Source organism: Papilio polytes, unplaced genomic scaffold (assembly GCF_000836215.1).
Source record: "Papilio polytes unplaced genomic scaffold, Ppol_1.0 DF824102.1, whole genome shotgun sequence".
Classification (NCBI taxonomy): Eukaryota; Metazoa; Arthropoda; class Insecta; order Lepidoptera; family Papilionidae; genus Papilio; species Papilio polytes.
In genome coordinates, this window is record NW_013525102.1 from 281,195 (window position 1) to 308,444 (window position 27,250).

Below are 27,250 nucleotides of genomic sequence, written 5' to 3' on the forward strand. Positions count from 1 at the left end.
GGCATTAAAGTGTGAAAGGTGTAGTGTGAGGTGTGTGACGTGTATGAGGTGTGTGAGGTGTGTGAGGCACGTGAGGCATGTAAGACGTGTGAGGTCAGTGTCGGGGCAGCGCGGCGTTGGCGGGCAGCGTGGAGCTTCGCTGCGACGCGTTCAAGTATGCCGGCTTTAAGTTCGACCGAACAGAGTCCCTAAGAGGAAAAAACAACTTAGTAAGTAACCTATGTATGGGGAGTTAGCTGCTAAAAAACCCACCCATATTATATTTTGCATTTGAAATATTAAATAAAAATATTTCAGTAGTACTTGGACTATTTAAAAGGTAAAAAAGCTAAAATTCCAATAAAAAATAATACAAGTATGAATCAATATTACACTTTTTCGTTATTGTTTCAATTTGTTCTGTCTTTAAACGTTTATTACATTTAAGGCGCTGTTACATATTTAAATATCGTTACAGTATTTGACCGTATTCGTTATTTTTGTTAAGCTGTCACAAATGCTAATAAAGTATAAGTGGCCACGTTAAAAAAGGTAGGATAGGTGTACCATACAAGTCGATATTATCATCGCTTGGTTAGTTGCAATGTGGGCGTGGTTGGGTGCGATGTGGATGAGGGCGGAGCTCCGTGCCTACCTGGGCGAGAGCTTGGCGTGGTCGTGGTTGGTGTGGTGCGCGGCGCGGTACCCGTAGCGCTGCACGCGGCGCGCCAGACGCGCCACCCAGCGGCGCTGCTCCTGCGCGGCCGGCGCCAGCAGCAGCAGCTCGCGCGCGCGGTCCGCGTGCAGCTTGCACGCCGCCACGCCCTCGCCCTCCGACACGTGCTCCGCGTGGATCTTCATACGACACCCTGGATATACCCAACATTCAAACGTTAACAATACCACTCTCATAATCTAGTGCAAATATGTAATTAACAGTTTAAGCGTGGTTAGCACGTAGCTATTTTGTTCCTTAAATGCAGCTCTAATTTAATCTTTCTAAGATGTGCATTGTTCACATTAAAAAAAATAAGCATGAAATTGAGTTTTATTTAGTGCAATAAAACTTAACTTATCAAGCAGATTTGACTCCCAAATTTGTAAACTGTAACATTCATATTTGGCTCTTTGACTAATAAGATTGCTGACGACTGGTCTAAGCAATTAATTTAAAAAATCTATGGCAATGAAACAAACTAGATGACTTAGTGCGACGTGTGATGTAATAGTGAGCGGTACTAACTGCGGCACTCGTAGGCGTGCGGGGGACGGAACATGTGCCAGAGCGGGCGCGTGCACACCTCGCAGGCGGTGGGGATGTGGTAGGTGATGCTCACCAGGTCGTGGCCCTTGTGCTGCACCGTGTTGCCTGCAACGACACATGCTGTTACACAATACTCAGTATGAATTGTGTGAGGTGCGTGAGGTTTAAGGTTTGTAAAGTGTAACGTGTGTGAAGTCTTAAGTGTGAAATGGGTGTAGTGTGAAGTGTGAAATCTTAGGTGTATGAGGTTTTAGGTGTGAAATGTGTATAGTGTAAAGTCAGAGGTGTATGAGGTCTTAGGTGTGAAATGCGTGTAGTGTGAAATGTGAAGTCAGAGTTGTGTGAGGTCTTAGTTGTGAGGTGTGAGGTCTGACCGGCGTGGTCCGCGCTGTCCTGCGGCGCGTCCGCAGCGTCCCCCGGGCGGCGCGCCTCGCCCTCGCCGGCGTATAGCAGCTGGAAGATGCGCGGGATGTCCTTGGCGTCCGCACGGATCACATCGCCCTGCGTCACCGACCTCACGTGGAACACTTTGCTGTAACAAGCATATACAAAAACGATAACAAACAAGGAAAATTTAACTGTTCCCACTGTCGTATTGAACCATCTATACATATAATAAAATTGGAGTGTCTGTTTGTAATATAAAAAGAAAAATTCCAGATTACGGTATTTGCGTTGCTGATAACGAAAATAGTATTTAAAAATGTTTTGTCTGTCTGTCCGCAAGTCGTGTCTGTTCCGAGCAATCTCCGAAACGGCTGGGCCGATTTCGAATGGAATGGAATAGAGAAGTATAAAACTGACCTCAAGTCGAGTATCATAACAGGATCTGTGGTGTTCTGCTTGTCGTTCTCCGTGTTGTAGAAGATGATCTTCTTGGAGGAGACGACCACGTACTGCTTGCGCCAGCCGTGGCGGCGGATGTTCTGCTTGAGCGGCACCGACAGCCAGCCCTCCAGCGTCTGCTCCGTCTCGCCGTCCTCCGCGTCCGCCGACGACTGCGACGCCGTCTCGCTCGCCAGCGCCGCCAGCTTCTCCTTCAGCTGCTCTATCTCCACGTCCTTGCTGTCCACCTAGAAACACAATTTATATTAAAAACTACAAGCTGTTCCCGTGCGCTCATCCGCATTAAATTATAAAAAACTTATCGTTTACATTTATGAAATTTTCGATTGCTAATGTCAAAATTCAAACGCACAAATGACAACGAAGGTCTTTGATATTGGATAACAATTGCCGCTACCATGGAAACCTACTACTTTATGTTCCCTTTACCACAAGAAGGTTCTTTCAAATTCATTTGTCCCCAAGGTTAGGTTAAAAAATATAGCATAAAGCATGTCATAAGGTAGGTTTAGGCATTTTTTAAAGACTTAATTACTCAAAAACATGCTGTGACTACTGATATCCTACGTCACGAAGTATTGTGTGTTTACGCTATTATATTAGTATAAATGTGTCGCAGGCTGGTAGTGTATGTATGGAGGTGATGGTGACCTCCATGGCGAGCCGCAGCCGCGTCTGCTGCTCGTCGACGAGCTGCTGCTGCGCGTCCTGCAGGTCGCGCTGCAGCTTCGACACCAGCTGGTCGTGCTTCTCCTTCTCGCGCGTCAGCTCCTGCTGCAGCTTGCGGTAGTCCTTGTCCTTGCGCACGGACATCTTGCTCTTCGTCTTCGTATTCGTTGGGTTCATGTCCTTTCTGTTTTAATAAAAACGATATTTAGTTATGACATTACTGCACAAAAAACAAGATTATAAAAAGGTTTTATTCGTCTTACCGAGTTTTTGTCCACCATATAACTCTATCATCCGTCATCTCAGTCACCATTCCCTTCTTGATCATGTCACCTATCACGCAATCCATCCATCCATCTCCTTCTAGATCTACCTCTACCAGTGTACCACACTCATAACTAATGTCCTTGTTACATGCGATTCATTCCTTCAACTTTAGTCCCTTTCCTTCCCCACCCTTTTTCTCGTAAGAATAGGATAGGAAGGGAAAGTAGATTTGACGGTGGAGACGTATAGATAGGAAGGGGAAATATTCTCTTTATGTGCGTCTCCTCCTCCGTCGATTAAAGGTAGCAACACATCCGCTATTGCGAATGTCTATGGACAGCGGTAGCTTCGCCATATTGGCGGAATCAGGTGGCCGCTTGCTTATTGCCACCTCATAATAAAATAACTCATTAATTTCTCAATCACTTGTACTCTCAAACTTCCTCTAATATATTCATTTCGTATCTTATCCATCTTAACATTCGCATTTCTGCCACAAAAAGGATATTTATTGTAAGAATTCAACCGTTCACCTGTTCATGATCTCTGCGAGTTTGTTGACGGCCTGCTGCTTGAGGATGATCTCTGAGTTGAGTTTCTTGTTGAGGCGGTCCACGTCCTCCTGCAGCCGCTGCAGCGTCGCCACGCGCTCCGCCAGCGCCGTGCCGCTGCGCCGCAGCTCGTCCACCTCCTGCATCATTAAGTAGTTAACGAGAGAACGAATTAACAATGACAGTGGTTGAGCCCGCTCTAACATATTCGCACAAGGACCACACAGAAGACAGACGTAAAGTGGGAGCAATTCCTCGTAGTCTGAAGAAAGAATGGGAAGGAAAAGTGGATTTAACGGCGGAGAAGACACTTAGGATGGGGAAATATGCCGTTATGTGCGTCTCCTCTTTCGTCGATTAAGGGTAGGTAGCGCATCTCCACTTGGGGATGTGTATGGGCAGCGGTGGCTTCGCCATATGGCCGGATTCAGTTGGGCGCTTGCTCGTTTGTCATCTTGTATTTTAAAAAAGAACGTTTGAATGAATGAATGAATGACTGTGATATGAACCTTTCTCTGCAGGTCGATGGTGGCGCGGTTCTCGTGGTCGCGGTCGCGCAGGCTCTGCAGCAGCGCGTCGCGCGCCGCCAGCTCGCCGCTCTGCTGCGCCAGCGCCTCGCGCATCTCCAGCTCCTTCATCGTCTTCTCCTTCTCCAGCTCTCCCACGGTCTCTTCCGCTATCGACCTGGTGCGACAATTAGCAAAATAAACATCACTCCATTAAATTATTTTAAGGTAATAATAGTTATTTTATCATGAGTCAACAAGGTTTTCTTTGAAGCAGGTAGACAGGTAGTAGGCATAAAGCTACAACTTTCTTCAACACCTTCGGTGGCTACTTGGTTTAAGCATTGACTTGTAATTTACACGGTTCGAATCCAGTTTTCCAATTACATACGTACATTATTTACCAACCTGCACATATCGGCGTAGAAATTCAAAGATATGTGTGTAGTCAACCATGCCATGCATGGGCCATCGTTGTAGATTATGGCCTAGTCACCCTTTACTTAGGTAATCCGAGCCCCAGTGGGGACGGATAGCTAGTGATGATGATGATGATTTGTACGTGTGCTAACCTGGCGATGGCCTCTGCATCAGCGCGTGCGATGGCAAGCTGCAGCTGGTGCATGAGGCCGGCGCGCTCGTGCTCGAGGTCGCGCGCCGCACGCCCGCTTTCCTCCAGCTGGGCGCGCGCCTCCGTCGCCTGCGTGCGGTACACCGCGCAGTAGTGCTGCTCACTCTCCAACTGAGACCGTAGCTCCTCGCACTGCAACAACATAACAATCACCATGGAGCCCTTGAGAGTGGTAAAGCCCGCTTTAATATCTTAACCCCAATGGGTCGGCTCGCCTGGTGCGATACCACGACCACACAGAAGACAGGCGTGTAGTGAGAGAGTAATTCCGCGTGTAATCTAATGAGTTTGCCGGAGCCCCAATTTTAGTCCCTTTCCCTTTCCACCCTTTTCTTATTATTATTGGATGGGAAAGTGAATTTGACGGTGGAGGAGATGCATAGGAAGGGGAAAATCCCTTTACGTGCGTTTCCTCCTCCCTCGATTGAGGGTAGGCAACGCATCTGCAATTGCGAATATCTATGGGCAGCAATCGCTTCGCCATTTTGGTGGATTTCGGTGGCCGCTTGCTCGTTTGCCACCTTATTGTATAAAAACTCACGTAAATAACTTTAAATGTGTGGTGCATGTACGATGTATATAAAGCTTTAACAACGGAAACACTAAACAACTAAGTAATTAATTGGTTATTAAGTATGCATAAAGTGAATAAATTAAAGAATTGCCGTCTAACATTGATGCTAACCATCATCTAAATCCTTGCAACTTTTACGAGGCATACCGTAACATGACATTGATAATTAAAAATTTATCGTAATTAAAATTCTCAGCTAAACGGTAATTAAATCCATAATATCAAAATCATACAAGTTCCAGTAGTAGGTAAATGTTAAATAGTTTTTTATGCATTATGACTAAATCAAGAAGCGACACTGACCGTGTCTGACGTCATTCAAACAAGCTCATCGTGAACCTATAGAGCGAATTAAAACCAATGTAATACGTGTAAATAAAACATAAGAGCGTAATAAAATCTCAACAACGATAGGTGTCCGGGAAATAAAGCGACGTCAATATAATTCTGTTCATTAAAACAATAAATACTTGCGTTTTATATATCATGTTCCAAGGACGTTGATAGGAATTATTTATCGAATTAACAACCTAAGAAAAGAGTAATAACATTTAAACGTCTGCATTCTTTACGGGTTTATTAAACGATTTGTAAATAAAAAAAGTATACACAATCTGGTAACACATGATAGATTATGAAACATTTCAAAGAGTATTCCGATGAGATGTATTAGCGAATTATTACCTTCTGTAGGACATTAAGAAAACAACAATTATTTTTGCTTCGTTTGGGAAACAAATAATCCAAAAGCTTAATAACTAGCTAGCGAGATACCATATCTTAACATTCATATTCTAGAAACATCTATCCTTGTTATAGTAATTCTCTAACAACGGTACTGTGCCGGCACAATGCGAGGAATTGTACTTATAGCGAAGCGATATAAAAGCTTACGGAACATGCACGCATTCCCAGAACGCTTATCTAAAAGTCACTTCATATCAGTATTTTTCGAAGAATTGATCCATCTTTTTATAATTTTAAACTGTATTGTAACGGTATTGTGTAACCGGTTTCCGTAATTAAAAGAAAAATTATGCCAAAAATTATTTCAGACAACTAAAAGAAGTTACTATACTTGAATATAGGTAAGTAGGATTCTAAAGCCGATTATTTCGACTTCGAAATATTCTTACTTACTAATATTATAAATGCAAAACGTAAGACGGACGGATGTTTGTTAGAGGTTGTAGCCTAAACGGCTGAACGAATCTCGATAAAGACACAGACGTAGAGGACAGTCTGGAAGAACACTGTCTACTCACTTTTTTTTTTAATCGGACTCGAGGACGAAATATATTTATAAAAATTAATAGACAAAAAAATCTCAATAAATTCTTAAGATGGTGGTAAATACGGCAGCGTTTGTGTAATCGAGTATAGTAAAGCATTGTGGGCCGCGTGTGAAGAGTGACGCTTGCGTCACATCGAACCGATATCCGCGCAACGGGCACGTTCTAACTCAGCATAATACGAGTGTGTTATAGAAAAATATACAAATAGTCACGACATCAGATATTTACCTCATTCTTACATACTTGAAGCAAACTATGCAAGCAAAACTTAGAATATGACAGATGCGCTTTCGCCTGCATCTCCGTCCGCGTGGAGTAAAAAAAAAACAAAAGTGAGTAGCCTATGTGTTTTTCCAGACAATGCTATACAACTGTACCAAATTTCGTCGTAATCCATTTAGCCGTTTAGGCCACAAACTCTAACAAACATCTGTCCAACTAAACTTTTGCATTTATAATATTAGTATGATAAGAAATATGAAGTAAAAAAAGACTGCTTTCTTTTACAAATACTTCTCTTCAATTATCCTAACAGAGCCGAGGATCATTCTATTAAATATTACACTAAAATGTTTTGTGGTATCAGAATTTATTCAGTCAATTACAAAGTAAACAATACAAGATACAAATATTTATTCGATATACTAAAGGGTAATTTCTAAAATGATTTACAATGACCCTACGTCACGCCCTCGTTATAAACAATTGTCTATCAACGGGTGAACTCGTCTTGTGCCACCGTTTTGATTTAATAGCGGAGATTGAGAGCGTATTGATAATCTTTTGTGCTTGTGTGAACAATCGACATATTACGTGAGTTATGACATGTCACATAAAATATGTAGGTCTATTCGCTTAATTATTACAAGATTCAATCTTTACTAGACAAACGGTTGTTAAGCACGAAGTTAACTTTTCGCGTTCAAAAGCGGTTAAGTAATATTTACATAGGAGTTTTTTATATAAAAATTTGTTAACTGTTACCATTCTGTCCAGAAATATGATTATTGTATGTGATATCTTACTAATATTATAAATGCGAAAGTTTAGATAGATGGATGTTTTTTAGTTTGTAGCCTAAACGGCTGAACGGATCTCGATGAAATTTGACATAGACGTAAAGAATAGTGTGAAAGAACTCATAGGCTACTAACTTTTTTTTAATCCCACGCAAACGGAGTCGCAGGCGAAAGCTAGTATAGCATATATTACATAAAATGTATTTTCATTAACATTTTCGCTACTAGTAACTAGTAACGATTTTGGTTATTCCCGCCACCTTAGGGACAAACCAAACTAAATTCCAATAATGACAAGACATGAGTTAACAATAATTGTACTTTACTATTCCTTGAATAAATGAATGAGGTCTAATTATTTCTATATATGACAAAGGAAAATGACACATGATACCACGAATAAAGGTATATTTGGAGAACACTTGCGTTGTGGTAAAACATATATTTTAGTTGGCTCTTTTAGAGATTTTCGTGGGTCAATTGGCAGGGGAAGTGAACCAATGGCAAATGACACAATATTTTTGACATGTTACTTATCAGAAAATTCATTACGAACTACGAAATAGTATGACGTAGACATTATGAGAAGGGAAGAGCGCGGAATGTAGCTAATAATCACAAGGCAGAATAATTTGACGGAAGGTTTATGAATTGATTAAACATTTTAGAAGAAGGTTTGCTACTCCTGCTTGGCAATTTTATAATTTCTCCAAACTACCGTTTTGTATAAAACATTAATATATCAAGGTCGACTACACGCTACCTTAAGTGTTAGACAGTGATAGTCATAGAAAACTTTTTCGGTCGTTAAACGTGATATTGTCAACATAAATTCCGAAACTAAGTAAGCGAAGGCATGTATTGTATACATACAAACATGTAACAGATAAGTGAGTCATAATGTCGTAAGAGCGGAGGACAACCTATTTCGGCGTGATGAGACTATGATTAATTCAAAGAACAGTAAAAGCCACGATCTAGCTGCGGCAAGTCCCACCTTATAAACCTGCTTTAGAATTCACCTTTGCGCACGGCTTCATATTTGCTACGTGACTCATTTATTTGTTTATTATTATAAATACTTTAAAATACGTTAAAACGTTTCCTTAGATGCAGTATTAGTATGATGTATATTGTTGTTAAATTTTTGCTCATTCTTAATAAATATGTGATGGAATTTTGCTGACGATAGAATAATTCTAAACACGGCTTCGTTTACATTGAGGCCTAGTGCATGTTTCTGACTACGGTTATGTTTTTCTAGCTGCATAAATGAGTCAATAAGTATGATATGATTACTTAGATATGACCTACTTTACACTGTGATCCATTTCTCTAGTCTACAACACTACTCCCACTCTTCTAACAAAGTGTATTTTACTTCGTTAATCTGCGTCGAATGCAATATCATTGACTATGAAGTAACAAGTTGATCACTTTTATTACTCCTAATGAATCTAAACGCTAGTCATTTTGTTACACGGGAAGTATATTTTACGACAATTTAAAAGTACATAAAACAATAAAAGTAACTTAAAGTAGCAAATCAGCTGATTCAACAGTGACTAAGCAAGATTTGGTAAAGACTTACCCTCGCGTAGTGCATATCTCGTTCGGCGCTTGCAGCGGCCAGCTTCTCTGAGGTGTCGTGTAGGGCAGAGCGCACGGCCATAAGGTCCCGCGAGCGCGCATCCCGCTCAGCGGCAGCGGCACGCGCGGCTGCCTCCGCTGACGCCGTCTCCCCGCTGGCCGCCAGCCGCGCTGTGCGCTCCTGTTCCAACGCCGCCGCTAAACCTACCACCTAGAAACAAAACAACATTAATACATACTTACAACTTTAAGTCATCCGACTCGAAAGAACATAAACGTTAGCACCCGTTAAACCACCGAAATAGAAAATAAATATTCGGTAACGAGATAATTTATACCTTTTCACTTTCTTGTCGATGTTCACCTTCCAATTTCTGCAAGCGCTGCTGCATCTGTCTATAGTCAACACTCAACATCGACATCTGCCGATCTTTCTCCTGGCATGCAGCTTCAGCTCGCTGTCGCCCGCCCTTTTCTTCATTCAGTTTCGCTTGCAGGGCTGCACAGCAACAACAGTAATCCATAACATTGTATAGCAAAACTATAATAGTTACTAAAATTGTATGTTGGTTATAACTTATTTACATTGTACTAGTGTTTTTGGACATTAACACAAAGCAATAAATTACTTCTACACAAGGAAAAAATTAGGGTCTAATTACAATACTTCTTGTATGCATGCCAACACTTATTAGCAAAATGAACAATACCTTTTAATATTGTATCCAATGTTCCTGATGCATGCAAAAATTCAATAAAAGGAGTATAGTTAGATATTAGGATACTGCTTACTTTTAGCTTATTGTATTCGGGACATAGCTAGTTATCTAAAAGCCTTATGAAAATCATATAACTGGAAAACTCACCCTTAACGATTTCTAAGTTTGCTTCCTGTTTAGAGAGTAACTGCGAGCGCTGAGTATCCTGGTGCGCGCGAAGTTCCTGCTGGTAGAGATGCTGGGAGGCACGCAGTTCATGGGTTAACGAAGCACACTCCTTTTCAAGAGAGGACACACGCTCTGACAACTGTCGATTGTCGGTCATTATCTGTCCCATTCTTGTCGAACATCTCTCCAGCTCACCATGCGCAGCATTCAGTCTGCTGTTAGCTTCGGTAACTGCTGCATCTGAGCGTTGTTTAGCTGCCTTCATAGACGCGAGTTCTTCGGACAAAGCGCTTCTTTCTCTCTCCAGCGTGTCACGTTGCGCACGCAAGTTGGCCATCGTACCGTCGCTGACGGCTGCTGAGGCGGCCTGTGCGGCGCTGAGCTCCGCGGCTTGTTTACGAGCTTTAGTAGCAGCCTCTGTCTCCAATTTTAATTTCTCACGCATCTCCCCCATCTGCTTTTCAAGGATGTTGATTTTATCATTATAAGATTGCAAGTTGTTCATCTCCTTAACTCTTTTGCTTTGTTCCTCATCAAAACGACGTTTAATATCATTGTAATTGAATTCGGCTTTCCGTCTAGCATCTGACTCCGCCTCGGCCTTTCTCTGGATGTCTTTCAAGTCGTGCCTAAGAAGAGCTAATTCCTTGTCAGTATCAGCTATGATCTTTTTATTTCTTGATTCCCTCTGCGCCAATTCTTCTAATTGAGCGCAAAGCATAACTTGTCTATCCTCCAAGTTTCGCCTGGAGTCTCTTTCTCTATCCAAAAGTTTTTCTAATTGCAGAATTGCCTCAGATCCAACATTGTTCAAATGATTATTTGCAATAGTATCTACTACATCAGTTTGTTTTCTTTTCCCACCACTTCGACAAAGCTGAAAATCACCATTGTAAGTAAATCCTACAAATGGTAAGTGATTACCAACAAAAGCTTTTGGTATAGGAAAAGATTCATCAAGGGCATCAGATTTTTCGATGTCATCAAAATTCCGAGTATCATCGTCACTTGAAAGTTCTGGGACAACTGGTGGCACAGAATCTCTTAAATTCTCGAAACTCCATTGGTCGTTTATAAAGAATGGATGCTGTTTAATTTCATCAACACTATTCTTCCCCAATCTTCTAGTTCTGTCTGTTAGCAATCCTCTAATGAGTGATTTCGCGTCTTTCGAAATTTCTACATCATCAGGGAATTGTAAAGAGTTCCGATGATCCATAATTTTTCCATACGTACCTACTAAACTATCGGCATAAAATGGGGGATCACCTATTAACATTTCATATAAAAATATTCCAACAGCCCACCAATCACACTCGCGCCCATAAACTCCTTCACCATTCTGAGACTGTAAAACTTCAGGTGAAATATAATCAGGAGTACCTACAGCATTACTAGCTCGCACCAATCCATCATGACCCATCCGCATGCAAGTACCAAAATCTGCTAACTTTAGATGGCCATATTTATCAATTAACATATTGTCAGGTTTTACATCTCTGTGTACAAAACCCATACCATGAATTACATCTAAAGCCAGAACTATTTCCATTGTGTAGAACTTTGCCCACTTCTCTGGTATATCAAAATTAGACATTAAACTAACAAGATCACCACCGGGCATGTAATCCATCACCATATATAAATATTTTTGATCTTGGAACGCAAAATGAAGCTTGAGGATCCACTCTGAATTAGCATGCGCCATTATATGTCTCTCCTCCCAAAAAAATGTGGAATCCGACCTCTTAATCATTTCCACTTTACTCAGAAGTTTCATAGCATAAACTTGCCGGGTGGACTTTTGTCTGACTAGCTGAACTTCACCGAATGCTCCCCGACCTATCACCTTTATCAAATCAAAGTCGGCTGCTTTCATACGCAGGTTAACTATGTCTGATGCAAACTCTTCATCTAAAACAAACAAAGTAACAAATGTAAAATCAGCATTTTCAAACCAGTTTTCATGTTACAAACAATGGCAGTTAATAAATTTAAAACTAATTGTAAAAAGTGAAAATTTACATTGTATAGTGTATGAGGCTTATTTGGGGTGCTAAGAGTAGCCACTGTTGTAGTTAATTTTGTCGGAAACACCTGCAGTGCTTAGTAACTTAAAAGAAAATACATGACAAGACAACTTTATTTCAACTAGGAAAATGTTACACTTATTCAATATTGACATGGAGGTACTAGTAAGTTACATAATTTAGTTTACTTCTGCCTATCGGGCTAAATGACTTTGTTGTTGTTTAAAAATAAAAGATCTATTAAGGATCTATAATAAATAATAGAAATGACACTGGATAATAGACATTATACTAATAGAAGCAAATATTCAATACAGCAATGCTGTTTATTAACAACTAGATATATAAATCTATAGTTACAAACACATAAAAGATATGTGAAAGAGTGAACATATTTCAACTGGTTAGAAATTAATAAACAAGCATACATATGTACATAACAAATGCATTATTTAATTACGAGGTCAATGGTCATATGTACTACATAGATAACAAGTCCGATTTGTACCTTTAATGACTGCTTCTCATTAGTACAAATAATCAGTAATAATGTTAAAACAAATAATTTCTACAGATAATAGATAAGAAACAAATTCAAATATATTTAATGTAAAAAAACTATGATAAGATTGCACTCAACATATTCATTTACAAAAAAAAAAGAAGAAAAATCAAGATACAATAACCATGAATTGAAACTTTAAAATATTGGCATCCAATATTTCTGAGTGCAGTTTACAGTATTGACAACCCAACATGTTAAAAAGATATAACAGCATTCAGTTTGTTATGGCATGTTTCAATCATCACCAACAGTCATACATCCCCACTGAGGAGCCATTAGCCATAGTCGGAGTCTTCCCTAAAGTGATTAGACCATATTCAGCGATGCTAGGACACTGCAGGTTGACTTCACAAATCATTGAAACAGATTGAATGTTTCAATGCTGATATCAAAACTCTAATTTGGAAGTAACAAGTTTAATTAACGTTATCTCATGATGAAAAACATGTTTGTTTTGTGTTTGCATGTTTTTATGTCTATAAACATATAATAGTACCCATGGAATATGTAATAGTTGATATTCTTTCAACTTTGCTGACGAAAATTAATGAAATGTCACTATTAAAACTAGATATATCCACTTATAGATCAATTTTAATGCATCAAAATGTAAAAATCTTTAATCAGTTACATACTTATTGAAATACAATAAAAGAGATAAGATTATTCTTAAGAAAGAACTAAATATCTTGCATTATCATAGCTTACAAGTATGTATGCATTCAATTATGATGATGCATGTGTTGGAAAAAATATCTTTCTTGTGAAATTGTACCATGGATTTAATAGGTTTTTACAAATCTTAGAGAGTTTCATCAATTTGCGTCTCCTACTTACATCTACTGGTGTATGCCTCGACATTTTTCATGCGTCGGATAGCTGGATGATCGCAGTCGGCGACGAGTGCGGTCACTGTGTCCAGTAAGCTGTCCACGTTGCCGGTGGACTGGGGGTCACATAGCAATTCCTCCAGCGCACACAGCCGCCGCCAACGCTCCTCATCCTTTACCGCTTCCATTCTCAATCCAATTTTTGATCTTCTCTGACACTAAACGCCACCACACATTCTCCTGATTAGCACCCCGATTGGAGACACCACTCTCATTACGATACATCAACAAGTAGTAATGTTTTATTAACCTACACTTTTGCAACGTTAATAGCCTAAAGTTAGACGGGTAACTTATGTTTCATTATCAAAAAAATTACTTGTTAAAGCTCAAAATGACAGGAGATAAAGGTGGTTCTCACAACAAAGCATATGCACGTTTGCAAACATAGTTGATTATGTGATACAATAACAATGATCCGTGAAGTGTTAATTTAACACTGTTGTAAAAACGATATAATTAAGGACACAACATTGATGGATAATGTTAAATACTGCTAAATTATAAACCGCTTGATTGACGAACGATGATCGAACAATAACGTGAAGATAGGAACATATTGCAAGTTACTGGAAGTGGAGTGGAGGTGGAGGATTTTGCACTTATACCTTATACAATGGCGTTTTAAAACTATATTTCGATGTCCATGGTTGTCATTAAGTTCATAGATTTTGTTTAACTTTTAAAATACAGATCAAAAATTGAAGTTTGGTCAAGAGTATCAAAGTGTTTCACGAATAACTAAATTAGGGTAAGCATTATCTAATTTGTTCTACGTCTTTTAACAAAAATGTTGGTAAATTTTCATAATTTCATAATTTCCCTTTGCCACCTTGTTAAATCAGATATGAGTTACAAATGTTAACGTTTGTATAATTATGTTTAGAAACTATAATTAATAAATTGATTTATTTTAAAGTTGTAGGTTATCGTCAAGTTATTGTTTTGTAAATCTTTTTCTGCAAATGACAACAGATTATACATCAATTTTTAAAAGTTGTTAAAGTATTATATACTCTGTGATTTGAATGAAATGCTCCTTGCTCTTTCAGATTAGAGATTTTTGTCTATGAATGAGCCAGAATGAGCAAATTTAATTCTCATTCTTATTCGTTCAGATAGAACATGGCGGTGCTAGACAGGATGTGCATAAGCTCTTAAATTTTTGCGTTAGCAAATAGCAATATTTGGTGGGTTCCTACATTTAACTGAGAGATTCATTAAGTGTCTTTTGAATTGTTAAAAAAAGTGCGAATCAAAATATTTAATTTATTTTCGTCTTTATGGACCAATTTGCAATGAAAATCATTACTTCATTGGTGGTGTAAAAATAATTGTGACAAATATAGCACATTATTTCAGGTAAATTTGTTGTTTCAATAACTACTATTAATACCTAAACACTGTCTATCCCTTTACTATTTTATAACAACATTCACAAAGTATTGGCTAGGCCTGATCTCCACTTACGTTTCATTTTATCCAAGTGTTCTCGTGTTATTTTCGTGGTAAATTCGGATATCCCATAATTTATTTCACGTTTTATTTAATTATTACATTCGTTGTTTGTTCAGGTATATATGTATATCTAATCTATCCTAGCACAAGGAGCAATTCCTTTGTGCTTTTCAATCACGTGTGGATTGATCGTTATTGTGGGGTCAATAACTGCTCGCTACAACCTATTTCAGTATTAATCACACAATAGAGGTCGAAAGGGTGGATCTGTCTTAAATGAGCTTCCGCTGATTTTAGCCTGTTTTAGGTTGTTGATATTCTAACGACTGATTGTATCAAGGAAGTTTCGGATTGCGTTTTACATTCAACCGTCGTATTTGTTAGTTCATATCATCATTAAGTTAATGAATGACATGTGGAGGTTTAACGAAATTATAATCTTTCCTGGGATTGGGGCTGAAGCATTGGGGTTTGGGGCGCTGCGTGCACGAGCGCGACAGTAGCGACAGATGGTGGGGGGCGGAGCGACGGCCAGTCAGCTGTGCGAGTGTCAAGTTGTCGCTCCGCGCCGCACCGCGCCGCGTCGCGTCGTGGGAAGTGGCCTAAATTATTGCCCCTCCATTGAATCTTCGCGAAATTTGGCTCTATGGAGAGTAATGACCTAGATTTTAGAACCATTGCAGATTTTTAGTTACTGCTGTTGCCAAACTAACCAGTAACAATGACATTTCTATTACTTTTTTATCAAAAGTCTTATAGTCTTTTGTTCTTACTTTAATGTCATTTGATCTTAACACAGCCATCACAATATTTTGACAGTAATCTAGGTTTTATCCCTGAGTGTTGTTACAGATTATTTATTAAATAAAAAGGATATATTTTCCATGCTACATTTGTAACTAGAATGCTGTAAAGTGGTGTAACCTGAATCAATGGTAGGTAAACCTTCATTTTGTTCTTTTCTGTGTTTTTAGATAATAGTAATAAAGTACTTTGAGGTTATTGTTACATTTGTTAGTATTTCCCCGTGTAAAGTGAAATGAAAAAGTTTTAGTAGAATAATCATATTTTGTAAGAGGCTATAAGACATATTTTCAATCATTGCTTTAAAAACGCTATAATGATATTAAATTTTAAATGATTTCCATCGCTAGTAAAATATTATTTTAAGTAGACTTACAATTTTCCTAAATGTGTAATAACAATTTTGAACATTCATAGTGTGGTATATTTTTAGTTAGAGTGAATATTTTATGAAAAATTTCATGTGAAATGTGTAAGGTTATATAAGAAGTGAAGTCACATTAAACATTTCATTGTGAGTTATGTTTGGCATTTGCCATTGTTGTGTAATCAACAGTTTTCAATAAAGTTCCCTTTATGGCCGCAGCCAACTGCACTGATAACCACACATGGTTTAATCACTGTTTGATTAAGGCATGAATCATTTCTTCTTGAAACAGTTTTGAGTGTACAAGTTTTTGTAAATTCTAAAGCATCTATTTAATGTTACATATGACATTCTAAAATATGTCTACATAATAATATCCATGTTTAATATTTTTCTTGCACTATTTGATTTTTTTATCGTATGTAGCATGTAGATGTGTTTAAGAATAATGAGTTCATGACCGAGAGACAGGGTAATGTCTTTTGCTATGTAAGTTTGTTATTATGTTTTGTAAATTTATGACATTATGACACACTACAGCTACACAACTGAAGCAATTTTAACAAATGGTATTAATTGATTAATCTTCTATTCCTGGACTGATATAATCTTGTAAAATTGGTATCTTGGTTTACCAATTGTTTAGTCATAAATTTCTAAACAAATTTTTTTTTTAGTAAAATGGAATGTTGCACATGTATCATTTTTATGGATTGGGTTTTTATATATCTTGTCATTCTAAAAAAAATTCTAAATATTTTTCTGTAGGTTAAAAATTGAGTCTTATTATCAAGATTAGAAATCTCATTGAGTCCTTGTTCGGGTTATCTTAACTTTATCAATATTTCTATTGACACACAAAATCTGTGTACCTTCTGTGATGGATATTACTGTTTTTTCATAGTTTTTTTGTATCTAACTTCAAGATTATACATAGTATGTAGATGATTAAAGTTTGTAATAAATAACAACCCACTACAATATTACTTGTTATATACTTAAGTCAATTATTTAATATATTTAACCATATCCAAATAAGACAGGATGTTCCCTGTTCAACATTTTTGTTAAAACAATAAAAATCTCTTATATCTTCTGTATGTAAAGTAGGATATGTGTGATATATGATATTCTTATCTAAATATTTGTACTATTTCAGCAAGCCGTGGGGGACATGGCTACGCTTATCCAAGAAAACGGTATCAAGGAGCTGAGCAAAGGCACTCACGGGGTAGTGACAAACCATGGCATATCAGCTCACAGTGTCGCCAGCCACATGGTGCCCGACCATGAGTACTGTGAAACAGCAAAGCCCCAGGAGCCTCAGCAGCCTTGCGTCACCTCCGGCGAGGACGTGCCGATGGAGGCCACGGCCGAAGACGAGGAGGAAACTCCGGAAATAGACATCTTGATAAACAATGTTGTGTGCAGTTTTAGTGTTAAGTGCCACCTGAATTTGAGACAGATCGCATTGAACGGTGTTAACGTAGAATTTCGCCGCGAGAACGGAATGGTGACGATGAAGCTGAGACGGCCGTATACGACGGCATCTATATGGTCGTCGGGGCGGGTGACGTGCACCGGCGCGACCAGTGAAGACCAGGCCAAGGTGGCGGCGCGCCGGTATGCGCGCGCGCTGCAGAAGCTCGGCTTCCAAGTCCGTTTCCAGAACTTCCGTGTGGTGAACGTCCTGGGTACATGCCGCATGCCCTTCGGCATACGAATCATATCCTTCTCTAAGAAATACAAGGAAGCAGAGTGAGTATGACATACATTTTATCACAACGATATACCTACTAATATACATAGATATAAAAACGTAATCAATGTTTACAGTATAACGTTATAATTTGTGATATCATCAAAGTATGTAGCAGTGAATGACACTTAGAAATTAAGCAATATAAAATAGATTAATATTTTTTAAAGATATCTGCCATATAAAGTTCATTTACCTCATAAATATCTACTCTTAACTTGTTTTATATTGTTGTCCCTGGAGAAATAAGTTTGCTACATTTTTGTGCAATGGTACTTTTTTTTTGCATACAATTATCATATAAGTCCCAACTCCTGATATACGTAGTGTGGTGTTGAATGTAAAATCTTAATTATTTGTCTATCAAATGTAACTGCAATTTGAGATTGTCGAGCATAACTTCCGTCAGTTAAATTATGATTTGTATGAAAATTATTAAAATTTCGTATAACTATAATACTTGACTGTTCAGTCAATAGAAGATGCTATACATGTTACGTAAGGGAGTATAAAGTCGGCCGTCGCGACGCCACACCGTCTATGATCGCGGTCGCAGCCTCTTTTTACTATTTTATTATACGCGATCCAATCTTATACAATTGGATTTCTATTTTCGTATACATTTGCGATTTATTGATTCAATAAATATCATAGTTAACGTAATGTTTGAGGCAAGCTTTAGATCAGAAATTCGAATATATTGCAGTTACTAAAGAAACATTTAGATGTTTGTTACTATTTATCTCAAGAATGGCTTCTTCGGCAACAGATCTTGATTAACTTTGGCGCCTGTAGATCATAGTCTGGAAGAACACATAGGCTAAGTTTTATTTAAATTCGCGCTGAAGTTGCGGGCACAAGCTAGTACTTACTTATATTATAAATGCGAAAGTTTACATGGATGGATGTTTGTTAGAGTTTATAGCCTAAACGGCTGAACGGATTTCGATCAAATTTAGTATAGATGTAGATGATAGTATGGAAGAACAGGCTACTCACTTTTTTTTAATTTTACGTGGACGGAGGCAAAGGCTAGTATAAAATATTTTTAACGTTTAATTATCTTACCTCTGGCATAACACATTTTTGTATTATCTCGTAAAACATGTTTGATGTGATCTTTTCCGTAGTGCGAATAATTTGCTTAAAAGTGACTATTAACCAGTACCCAATAATTAAATGAGGTCGTTGACATAGCTAATTTGTCTTTTTCTCTGTTCTTATGTAGACAATATATTAACATGACAATATTACATTATAGTGATAATAAATAGCACATGATATTTTGGACATCAGCCTCTAACTGGGTTACTCACAGTCATCATTCTACCCTTCTCCCTATGAAGGGCCCGCACGGAGCTGTCATCTGTATTCACGTTCTTCGTAAGACCTTTACGTGCTTACTTCAAACTAATATTATAAATGCAAAAGTTTAGATGGGTGTATGGATGGACGCTAAAGTTTGTACCCCAAATGGCTGAGCGGATTTTGATGAAATTTGGTATAGATGTAGATGATATTCCGGAAGTACACATAGGTTACTCGCTTATGTCTTTTTAATTCCACGCGGGTGGAAGCTAGTTATTTTTTTTTTATAACATAAAGTGGCAAACGAGCAAGCGGCCACCTGAATCCGCCAAAATGGCGAAGCAATCGCTGCCCATAGACATCCGCAATTGCAGATGCGTTGCCTGCCCTTATCCGACGGAGGAGACGCACATAAAGTGGATATTTCCCCTTCCTATACATCTCCTCCACCGTCAAATCCACTTCCCCTTCCCATCCTCTTCTTAAAAGAAAAGGGTGGTAAAGAGAAAGGGACTAAAATTAGGCCTCCGGCACCACACTCATCAGACGAAACACGGAATTGGTTCCATTTCACGCCTGTTTTCTGTGTGGTCGTGGTATTACACCGGGCGCGCCGGCCTATTCGTGCTAAGATGTTAAAGCGGGCACTACCACTGCGTTTCCTATAAACGTCAAATAATGTAATGTTCTCTTTACTCTTGAAAAAAATTAAGGACAACTTGGCGTCTTATTTGGCATGAAGCATTTTTAAAGTTGGCAGTTGACTTAATTCTTTTCATAATTGTACTTTTATAATAAGGGTTTATTTTTTATATGATGTTATTTATTAGGGTCTATAGACAATAGTTACACGGATATAACTAGTTTATATCGACAAAAAATCTTCAGACAAATGTTTCGAATTTAAAGGCACAGACATCTTTGTCAAAGAAAGTAGAATAACTGCCATAAATTCAAATTTATGGCTTGTCTCATTATTCATTTATATAACTTTTGCCTTTTGACTCTCCATTCATAAGTGAACGCTTGTCTATGCCGATAGACAGTTACAATAGTTACCTACTCGTTTCACTTGCTTGTTTAATATTTAACATTTGGTTACAAAACTAAAGGCCAAAACGTCTTCGATCCTCACTACTTACTATCTCTCCCGTATTGTCCAGTTAGGAAAAGAAAAGAACAATTTCATACAAAATATTATATCTATACTTAGGACCCACCAAATCGTAAATTGTCTGATAATAACCCATCGTGTATAAATATATATGATGGAAATATCGAATTTTGTTCCTTTATCTGACAGTGAAGTCATTTTTAAGCTATCTGAGCCTATCAGACAGTGGTGGGACAGGCCCATAATATTAAAAATAAGAAAGATTTGATTGTTTGAACTCTTTAACTATTGAACCGATTACAAAAAATCTTTTGTCATTAAAAAGCTACATTATCATCGAGTAAGCTATATCTTACATCAACGGGAAGGGTATGGATGTGATAGAAAATATATGATACTTATAGACTTTACAGGCGAAGCTGAGGTATGTCGCTAGTAAGAAAAAACCTCGATTGACTTAACCTCTGTTAAAGTTATCTCCTAAAAATACGAATCGAATGTTAGTCTTTTAGGTTATAAGTGGTAACAATATAACTGACATACATTCTCGTAACACCTCGTATTGTAAGTTGTTATTATCTTGTAGTAGGTAACTATGGGACTGACCTGTTTTAAGAAGCAAAGTTCGTGTTTAAAATAACCAAAAACACTCATTACTCGGAAAAAAAATTATCACTACATAGTATAAAATAAAGTCTCTTCCCGCTGTCTGTCTATATATGCTTAGATCTTTAAAACTACACAACGCATTTTAATGCAGTTTTTTTAATAGAATGATTCAATAGAAAGGTTTATTTATAAAATAATAGAAATGAGTAGCCTATGTGTTCTGCCATGTCTATATCAAATTTCATCGAAATCCGTTCAGCCGTTGAGGCTACAAACTCTAACAAATATCCATTCATCCATCTAAACTTTCGCATTTATGATAATAGTATGATCAATAATATAATAGGGAAATACAGATTATTTTAGAGGTTTCTAATGTGATGTAAACACATTTTCGTATCAGCATTGAACCTGTGTAGTCGCGGCGGGTGACTAGTCATACTTCATACTAATATTACAAATGCGAAAGTTTGGATGGATGGATAGATGTTTGTTAGAGTTTGTAGCCCAAACGGCTGAACAGATCTCGATGAAATTTGGTATAGACGTAGAGGATATCCTGGAAGAACACATAGGCTATTCACTTATGTTTTTTTTTTAATTCTACACGGACGCAGTCGCGGGCAAAAGCTATTATCAGAATAACATCAATCATATGCTAGCTGTGAACTTGTCACCTATGCGATGTTATCTGCCGTGAGTCATAAGACTGACCCTCAGATATACACAAGTATTGTTTGATATTGTGATTTCTTTTCGTGTGCGATTAGCTGCTAAATACAATGGCTGTACCTCGATAATCAAATGATTCGAAAGATATTCAATTGATTTCGTTCGTAGTTTGATATCACTCTTTACGGGTGTTACTGTCTGTTGAGGTCACAGGTAGAATTGTTAACGGTAATTACATCTTTTGTATATTAACGTTTGAATACGATGGATAGAATTTTAGACAGTTTTAGATTGATTTTCAGTGTTACTATCTACTTAATTATGGCACCTACGACATTAAAGAACGTAGGAAAATTTATGTAGACAAACTATTAATATAAAGTATTTTTTTATCTTAAATTGACCATGTGTTAGCTTCGACTTCTATAGCAATAGATTCTTTGTGTTTTTCAATAATTCAATCAGTCTTAATGTAGGTAAATAGTAATCGAACTATGCAACCGCGTTATTATGCATACTTCTGTTATTTTATCATTGTCACGTTTGTTTTTTTTTTTCGAGTCACAATTTTACGTTATAATTCTTTTTTTCGACGATATAAAAATAGCACGCTCTTATCGTTAGTCTAGTAAAAATTTTCCATAGTCGTTTCCCGAATGATTTTTCAAGGTAATGTCTGGCTTCTTTAAACTTTGATTAAATTCGGTAAAAGTTTGTTAGAAGGACTTTGAGATGCCATAGATTGTTAATTTAAGTTTGAGCAGTTGCCTGCTTTGCAGGATTTTAATGATTGTGTAACAGATTTTCGATTAAACAGCAAATTCGGCACAGGTTGTTCAAGATTTATTTAAAATATTATTAGGATAGAATAGTGTGTCGTTATCTTACTTCTTACTAATATTATAAATGTGAAAGTTTAGATGTATGGATGGATGTTTGTTAGAGTTTGTAGCCTAAACGGCTGTACGGATCTCGATGAAATTTGGCACACACGTAGAGGATAGCCTGGAAGAACATATAGGCAACTCGCTTTTGTTTTTTTTTATTCCACGCGAACAGAGTCGCGGGCGAAAGCTAGTGTAGTAATACATTCCATCCTAAACATCGTAATTAACGTGTACTAATAACAAAATCATGGTTTGGATGCGATTCTTAGATCAATCTGATTCTGTTTTTTATTGTTATTCCTGTGTATTGTTATCTTATACCCATTTTAAAGGGCTTAGAGTTTTAAACAAATATATGCTGTATATCAATAGTGCAATGTCTATCAAATATTTCGCGATACTTAGATTTGGCAATGCGTGGAATCCTCCAATATATCTGGCCATTAGAAAAGTTCAACAGCCAGACTGGTGCGTAGTTCGTAACTGATGACCGGCCAAGGTGCCCCGGCCCCGCGGTGCAGTGGCCCCACACAGTACCATTTCAAATGCATACGACGTATTTTTATCGACGGAACTCGTAGTGTTTGTTTTATAATCTACATCTGTATACTGACAATGTCATATAAATATAGGAAAGACGTTACGAGATAAAGAGGCGAGGGAGGGCAAGATTAAAACAAATATAAGAAAAAGATTAATAAAGAAACGGGATTTTCGTGTTAAAGTATGGAAGTAAAAGATAAGAAAGGTATGTCAAGGGCGTGTAGACTAGAATTTGATATACTCCTACATTTAATGACACTTTCGCAGTTATCTTTTATCCTAAAGATATCTCATATAGCGCAAGATTTCAGATTCCAGTGAATGTGTACTTGATGTTAAGATGTTTTTATATTAGCAATTTCCTTACTATAATCTCACAGTTAAATTTAATTAGTAAACGATAAGAAAGCTTTTTAAAATTAGTTGAAAATGTTACAATACTTTTATGACTCATAAAGAAGTATCAGGCGAGCGTATTTTTCAACCTTGCATTATCATTTATCCCGTAATGCGTCTTATTTCTCCTGACCCAATGACCGAGCTCGGACTATTTATAACTGACGTTAAATATTAACTCTTAATAGAAAGTGACTCAAACCCAGATAATCAATTTATAGTAGAAAATTATTTGAGACAGTAATTTTCGAAAAAGTGCATATTAAAGAGAAGAATTTCCTTCAAGAAGCGAGCCTACGATTTCCTCAAAGGCCCGCAACGCATCTGTAGTTCCTTTGGTGTTGCGGATGTCCATGGGCGTCGTTGACCACGTCGGTGTTCCCGCCCTTCTCTTTAAAAAAAAATAAAAGCCTGGTCAATATCTGGGTTGGGAAATAATTCTTTATCTTTGTACAATACGTGGGGAGTATGAAATAATAAAACTAGGTTAGATTCGTTATTCAATATAAGACCCCACACTCTGTGCGACGATGTACCGGTTAGACCAGAGGTGGCGAACCTTTATGCATCAAAGTGACATATTTTGAAGAAATGTTTAATGCGGTCGTAGACTTGTCATCAAATAATTTTGATTAATTATTACGTCAATTCCATAGTGCATTTATAGAGCCTTACAAATAAACGCGGTATAAAGTTAAACTTATGAATAAATTGAGTATAAGCAAAATTTATACTAATATTTGCTTTACTAACTTTACCTAAGTAAGGCTGGTAGTGTTTATATGCCATAATCATCGACATGCTCAAAATTTTGTGTCGTGTGCCATTAGTTTGCTACCCCTGGTTTAGATTATCAAATTGGACTAATCTAGCAATTTGACAGTCCAGTGCTAACTGATTTGACTGGTTTTAGACACTGACCTAGGATATTGTAATACCGACAATTTGCCTGTTATGTATATGAATTATTTTTATTGCTTTGCTGTTTAAGTAATTAAGACTGATAGATGCTGCTATGGTATCATACCATCTAGCTTTACACAGAGATGGAAAAAATAATTAAAAACTGCATATTTTATATGTTTTTTGTCTGATGGGTTTATATAGCGAAAAAAATCTATTCTTGGTTTGCTAATAAGGAAAATATTAGAGCATTATAGACGTTAATTTTTTCATAAGGCCGTAAGCGACTATCGTACTTTGTTCAAGGGCGAAAAAATTTTGTCTTAAGGTCCAATGAGGCACGATTTTGATTGTTATTTATAATGTTGGTACTAACTCTTACATACCATACTTGTAAAATTTTAGATAACTTAATAAACAAAACTCTGAATCTCAAAACTGTTCATGTACAAGTTTTGCATTCTTTTGTATTTATTCACCGTTATTTTTTACTAAACGATAAAAAACTGTTTATCATTTTAAATTCTTCCATTGATAAGTATTTCGGAACTGGTTTGCGTCCACTTTCTTCCATGTCCTAAAACGGTGGCATTTCTCTTTTCAGCTACGAGCCGGAGCTGCATCCGGGCGTTACGTACAAACTATACAACCCCAAAGCCACGTTGAAGATCTTCTCCACGGGAGGTGTCACGATAACAGGTTGGTTCTTTAATAGTTGAATCTAACTTGAACCGGTTAAATTCGGTTATATGTTAGTTAGATATTGGTTTTTATTTCCAGTGAATTTAAATCTGATTATCTTTCTTACTATTGTAAATTCGAAAGTTTAGATGGATGGATTTTTTTTAGAATTTGTAGCCTAAAAGGCTGAACGGATTTTGATGAAATTTGCGACAGATGTAGACGATAGTATGAACCAATACATAGAATACTCACATTTTTTTTATTAAGTCTTGGACAAAAGCTAGTAAGTTGAATAAACCCGATTATGTTGTATAAATATCTCACGAAACCCATAAAATGTATACGTATTTGTTTGAAAATAGCAAAAAACTTAGATGTGTTACGACATTTATAAGTGTCATATCCTGGATCCCGACACACGTTTCCGGGAGCGCAGTTGGCTGCTTCCGATCAAATTACGATTCTGTTAGATACAGCTGCGTAGGGATCCATGTTTAGTCAGCTGGATGAGATATAAAAAATGTATGCAACTCTAGAAATAATTGTGTGGGCGTAATGATATATTTTATTGCTTCATGATAAGTCGGATGATATTGTATTTATATGATGTATTTTTATAAAATTAAAATGAGAATAATTTTATTCTTGTGTTGCAAGAATATAAGAGCAATAGGTAATATTTGGCCTGTGATCAGTTTTTCACAAACAAAATTGGAGAGTAATCTATTTCGATACCCCAAAATAAATTCAGATACTTTGTGATATCACTGGTTCGCCATATTTGGATCATTGTACCGAAACTTGCAAAGGTCATCGCCGCCTCAGTAGTCTATCTGCCGATGAATCATCGCGGACAATTATCAAAATGCTATTGAGATTCATCTGCAAAACAGATTCTAAATAAAATATACAAAATATCCTGTCAATATTGCATCTTAAATATTTTAAGACAGGTTTACAACAGCGGTTATAATAACCCTAATGAACGAGTTTATGGACAATTTTACTTTTGATTTAAATCAGTAACAAGCGCAGAATACAACTTTAGGTTTACTGTGTAAAGGCATGTGTGAGAAGATGCTAGGCGTTTAGATGACCTTGAACTGCAAAATTGATCGATACTGTCTATACAAGCCTATTTAGAAAATAAAATTGTGTCGTTGAACTGTATATTTTATGTGAATTGAATGAGTTTGTTGTATATCCGCAGCCCGGAGTGTGAGCGATGTGCAGTCGGCGGTGGAGCGCATCTTCCCACTGGTGTATGAGTTCCGCAAGCTGCGCACGCCCGCGGACGAGGAGCTGCTGCGGCAGCGGCGCGCGCGCCACGCCCCGCCCGCGCCCGCGCACCCCGCCCCGCCCGCCACAGACCTGCGCCTGGTGACGCTCTCCGACGACGAGGAGAACGCGCCGCACGCACGCGGACAAGCGGACGCCTGGGAATGACGACGCCGACGCGCGACCGCGTCTCCATCGTCGGCGAACTATCCAGTTCATGCCAAAGATATTTATTAGAGGTGCTTCGCGCTTCCGATCGACGAGTTATCCTGTGCGGCCGCGGCCCCGCCCCCCGAACCACGCCCACGCAAAGCCGAAGTGCTCGCTCTGGAAACGTCTACCGATTCAGGTTTCTTAAACCCACCGAATTGAATTCGGCTCGCAGATCTTTATTAGGAAATCGTTACCTTAGGATATTTTACTTTTGACAATAAATCGCGAACTCCGCGACTGGAATGTTTGTGTGAGAATTTGACGTCGAGTGTGCGTAGAGCGGCACGTTTCCGCGGCGGGCGGGGCGCGGGCGGGGCACGGGCGGGGCGCGGCCGAGGCTCCGTTATTCAATGTATAACGTCTGTTGAGAGCTGTTCTCCGATACTGATACTCAATTCGTATTCATTTTTGCCGTTCGTTGCAGTTATGATTGAAATTGTAGTGATAATAGTGTTCACGATAAGTCTCGTTCTAAGAAAGTGATGACCGAATGATTAGTTAGTCCTTAGTGATTGTAAATAAAGCTTAGACATTATAAATTTGAATAAAAATACTTTTGTTTTATTATCCTTTTATTACAAAGAAAGAATATAAAATTACCTGACATAGTTAGAAACAGTTTGAGGGTTTAATTATGAGGTTATTCAAATGTATGTCCATTTTATAAATTCTGACACAAAATCATCTACACT

At 37.8% G+C, this 27,250-nt stretch overlaps 2 protein-coding genes across 2 annotated transcripts; one reads left to right on the forward strand and one right to left on the reverse strand.

Annotated features, from left to right (window-relative positions):
• Positions 1-17: 17 nt before the first annotated feature.
• On the reverse strand, positions 18-14,174 carry LOC106099631 (rho-associated protein kinase 1). The gene is made up of 13 exons (XM_013278227.1): positions 13,511-14,174; positions 10,058-11,992; positions 9,530-9,690; positions 9,193-9,402; positions 4,655-4,845; positions 4,086-4,260; positions 3,559-3,716; positions 2,741-2,942; positions 2,048-2,316; positions 1,618-1,775; positions 1,223-1,348; positions 635-848; positions 18-188 (listed from the first exon to the last, which is right to left on the reverse strand). Exons 1-13 carry the CDS (start codon positions 13,689-13,691, stop codon positions 95-97), a joined length of 4,074 nt encoding a protein of 1,357 aa, XP_013133681.1. The 5' UTR covers positions 13,692-14,174; the 3' UTR covers positions 18-94.
• A 480-nt stretch (positions 14,175-14,654) lies between these two features.
• On the forward strand, positions 14,655-26,983 carry LOC106099765 (TATA box-binding protein-like protein 1). The gene is made up of 5 exons (XM_013278411.1): positions 14,655-14,925; positions 15,874-15,956; positions 17,352-17,950; positions 24,988-25,082; positions 26,278-26,983. The coding sequence occupies exons 2-5, from the start codon at positions 15,954-15,956 to the stop codon at positions 26,511-26,513; spliced, it is 933 nt and encodes a 310-aa protein (XP_013133865.1). The 5' UTR covers positions 14,655-14,925; positions 15,874-15,953; the 3' UTR covers positions 26,514-26,983.
• Positions 26,984-27,250: the final 267 nt, after the last annotated feature.

What these genes read in the sequence shown, in the direction of transcription:
- LOC106099631 (XM_013278227.1), bottom strand. Translation starts at nt 13,691, where the DNA reads ATGGAAGCGGTAAAGGATGAGGAGCGTTGGCGGCGGCTGTGTGCGCTG. An exon ending in AAACTTAGAAATCGTTAAGG is followed by an intron (nt 9,691 to 10,057) that starts GTGAGTTTTCCA and finishes GTTGCTGTGCAG; the next exon opens with CCCTGCAAGCGAAACTGAAT. An exon ending in GATGCAGAGGCCATCGCCAG is followed by an intron (nt 4,261 to 4,654) that starts GTTAGCACACGT and finishes TTGTCGCACCAG; the next exon opens with GTCGATAGCGGAAGAGACCG.
- LOC106099765 (XM_013278411.1), top strand. An exon ending in AAGAAATACAAGGAAGCAGA is followed by an intron (nt 17,951 to 24,987) that starts GTGAGTATGACA and finishes TTCTCTTTTCAG; the next exon opens with CTACGAGCCGGAGCTGCATC. An exon ending in GGGAGGTGTCACGATAACAG is followed by an intron (nt 25,083 to 26,277) that starts GTTGGTTCTTTA and finishes GTATATCCGCAG; the next exon opens with CCCGGAGTGTGAGCGATGTG.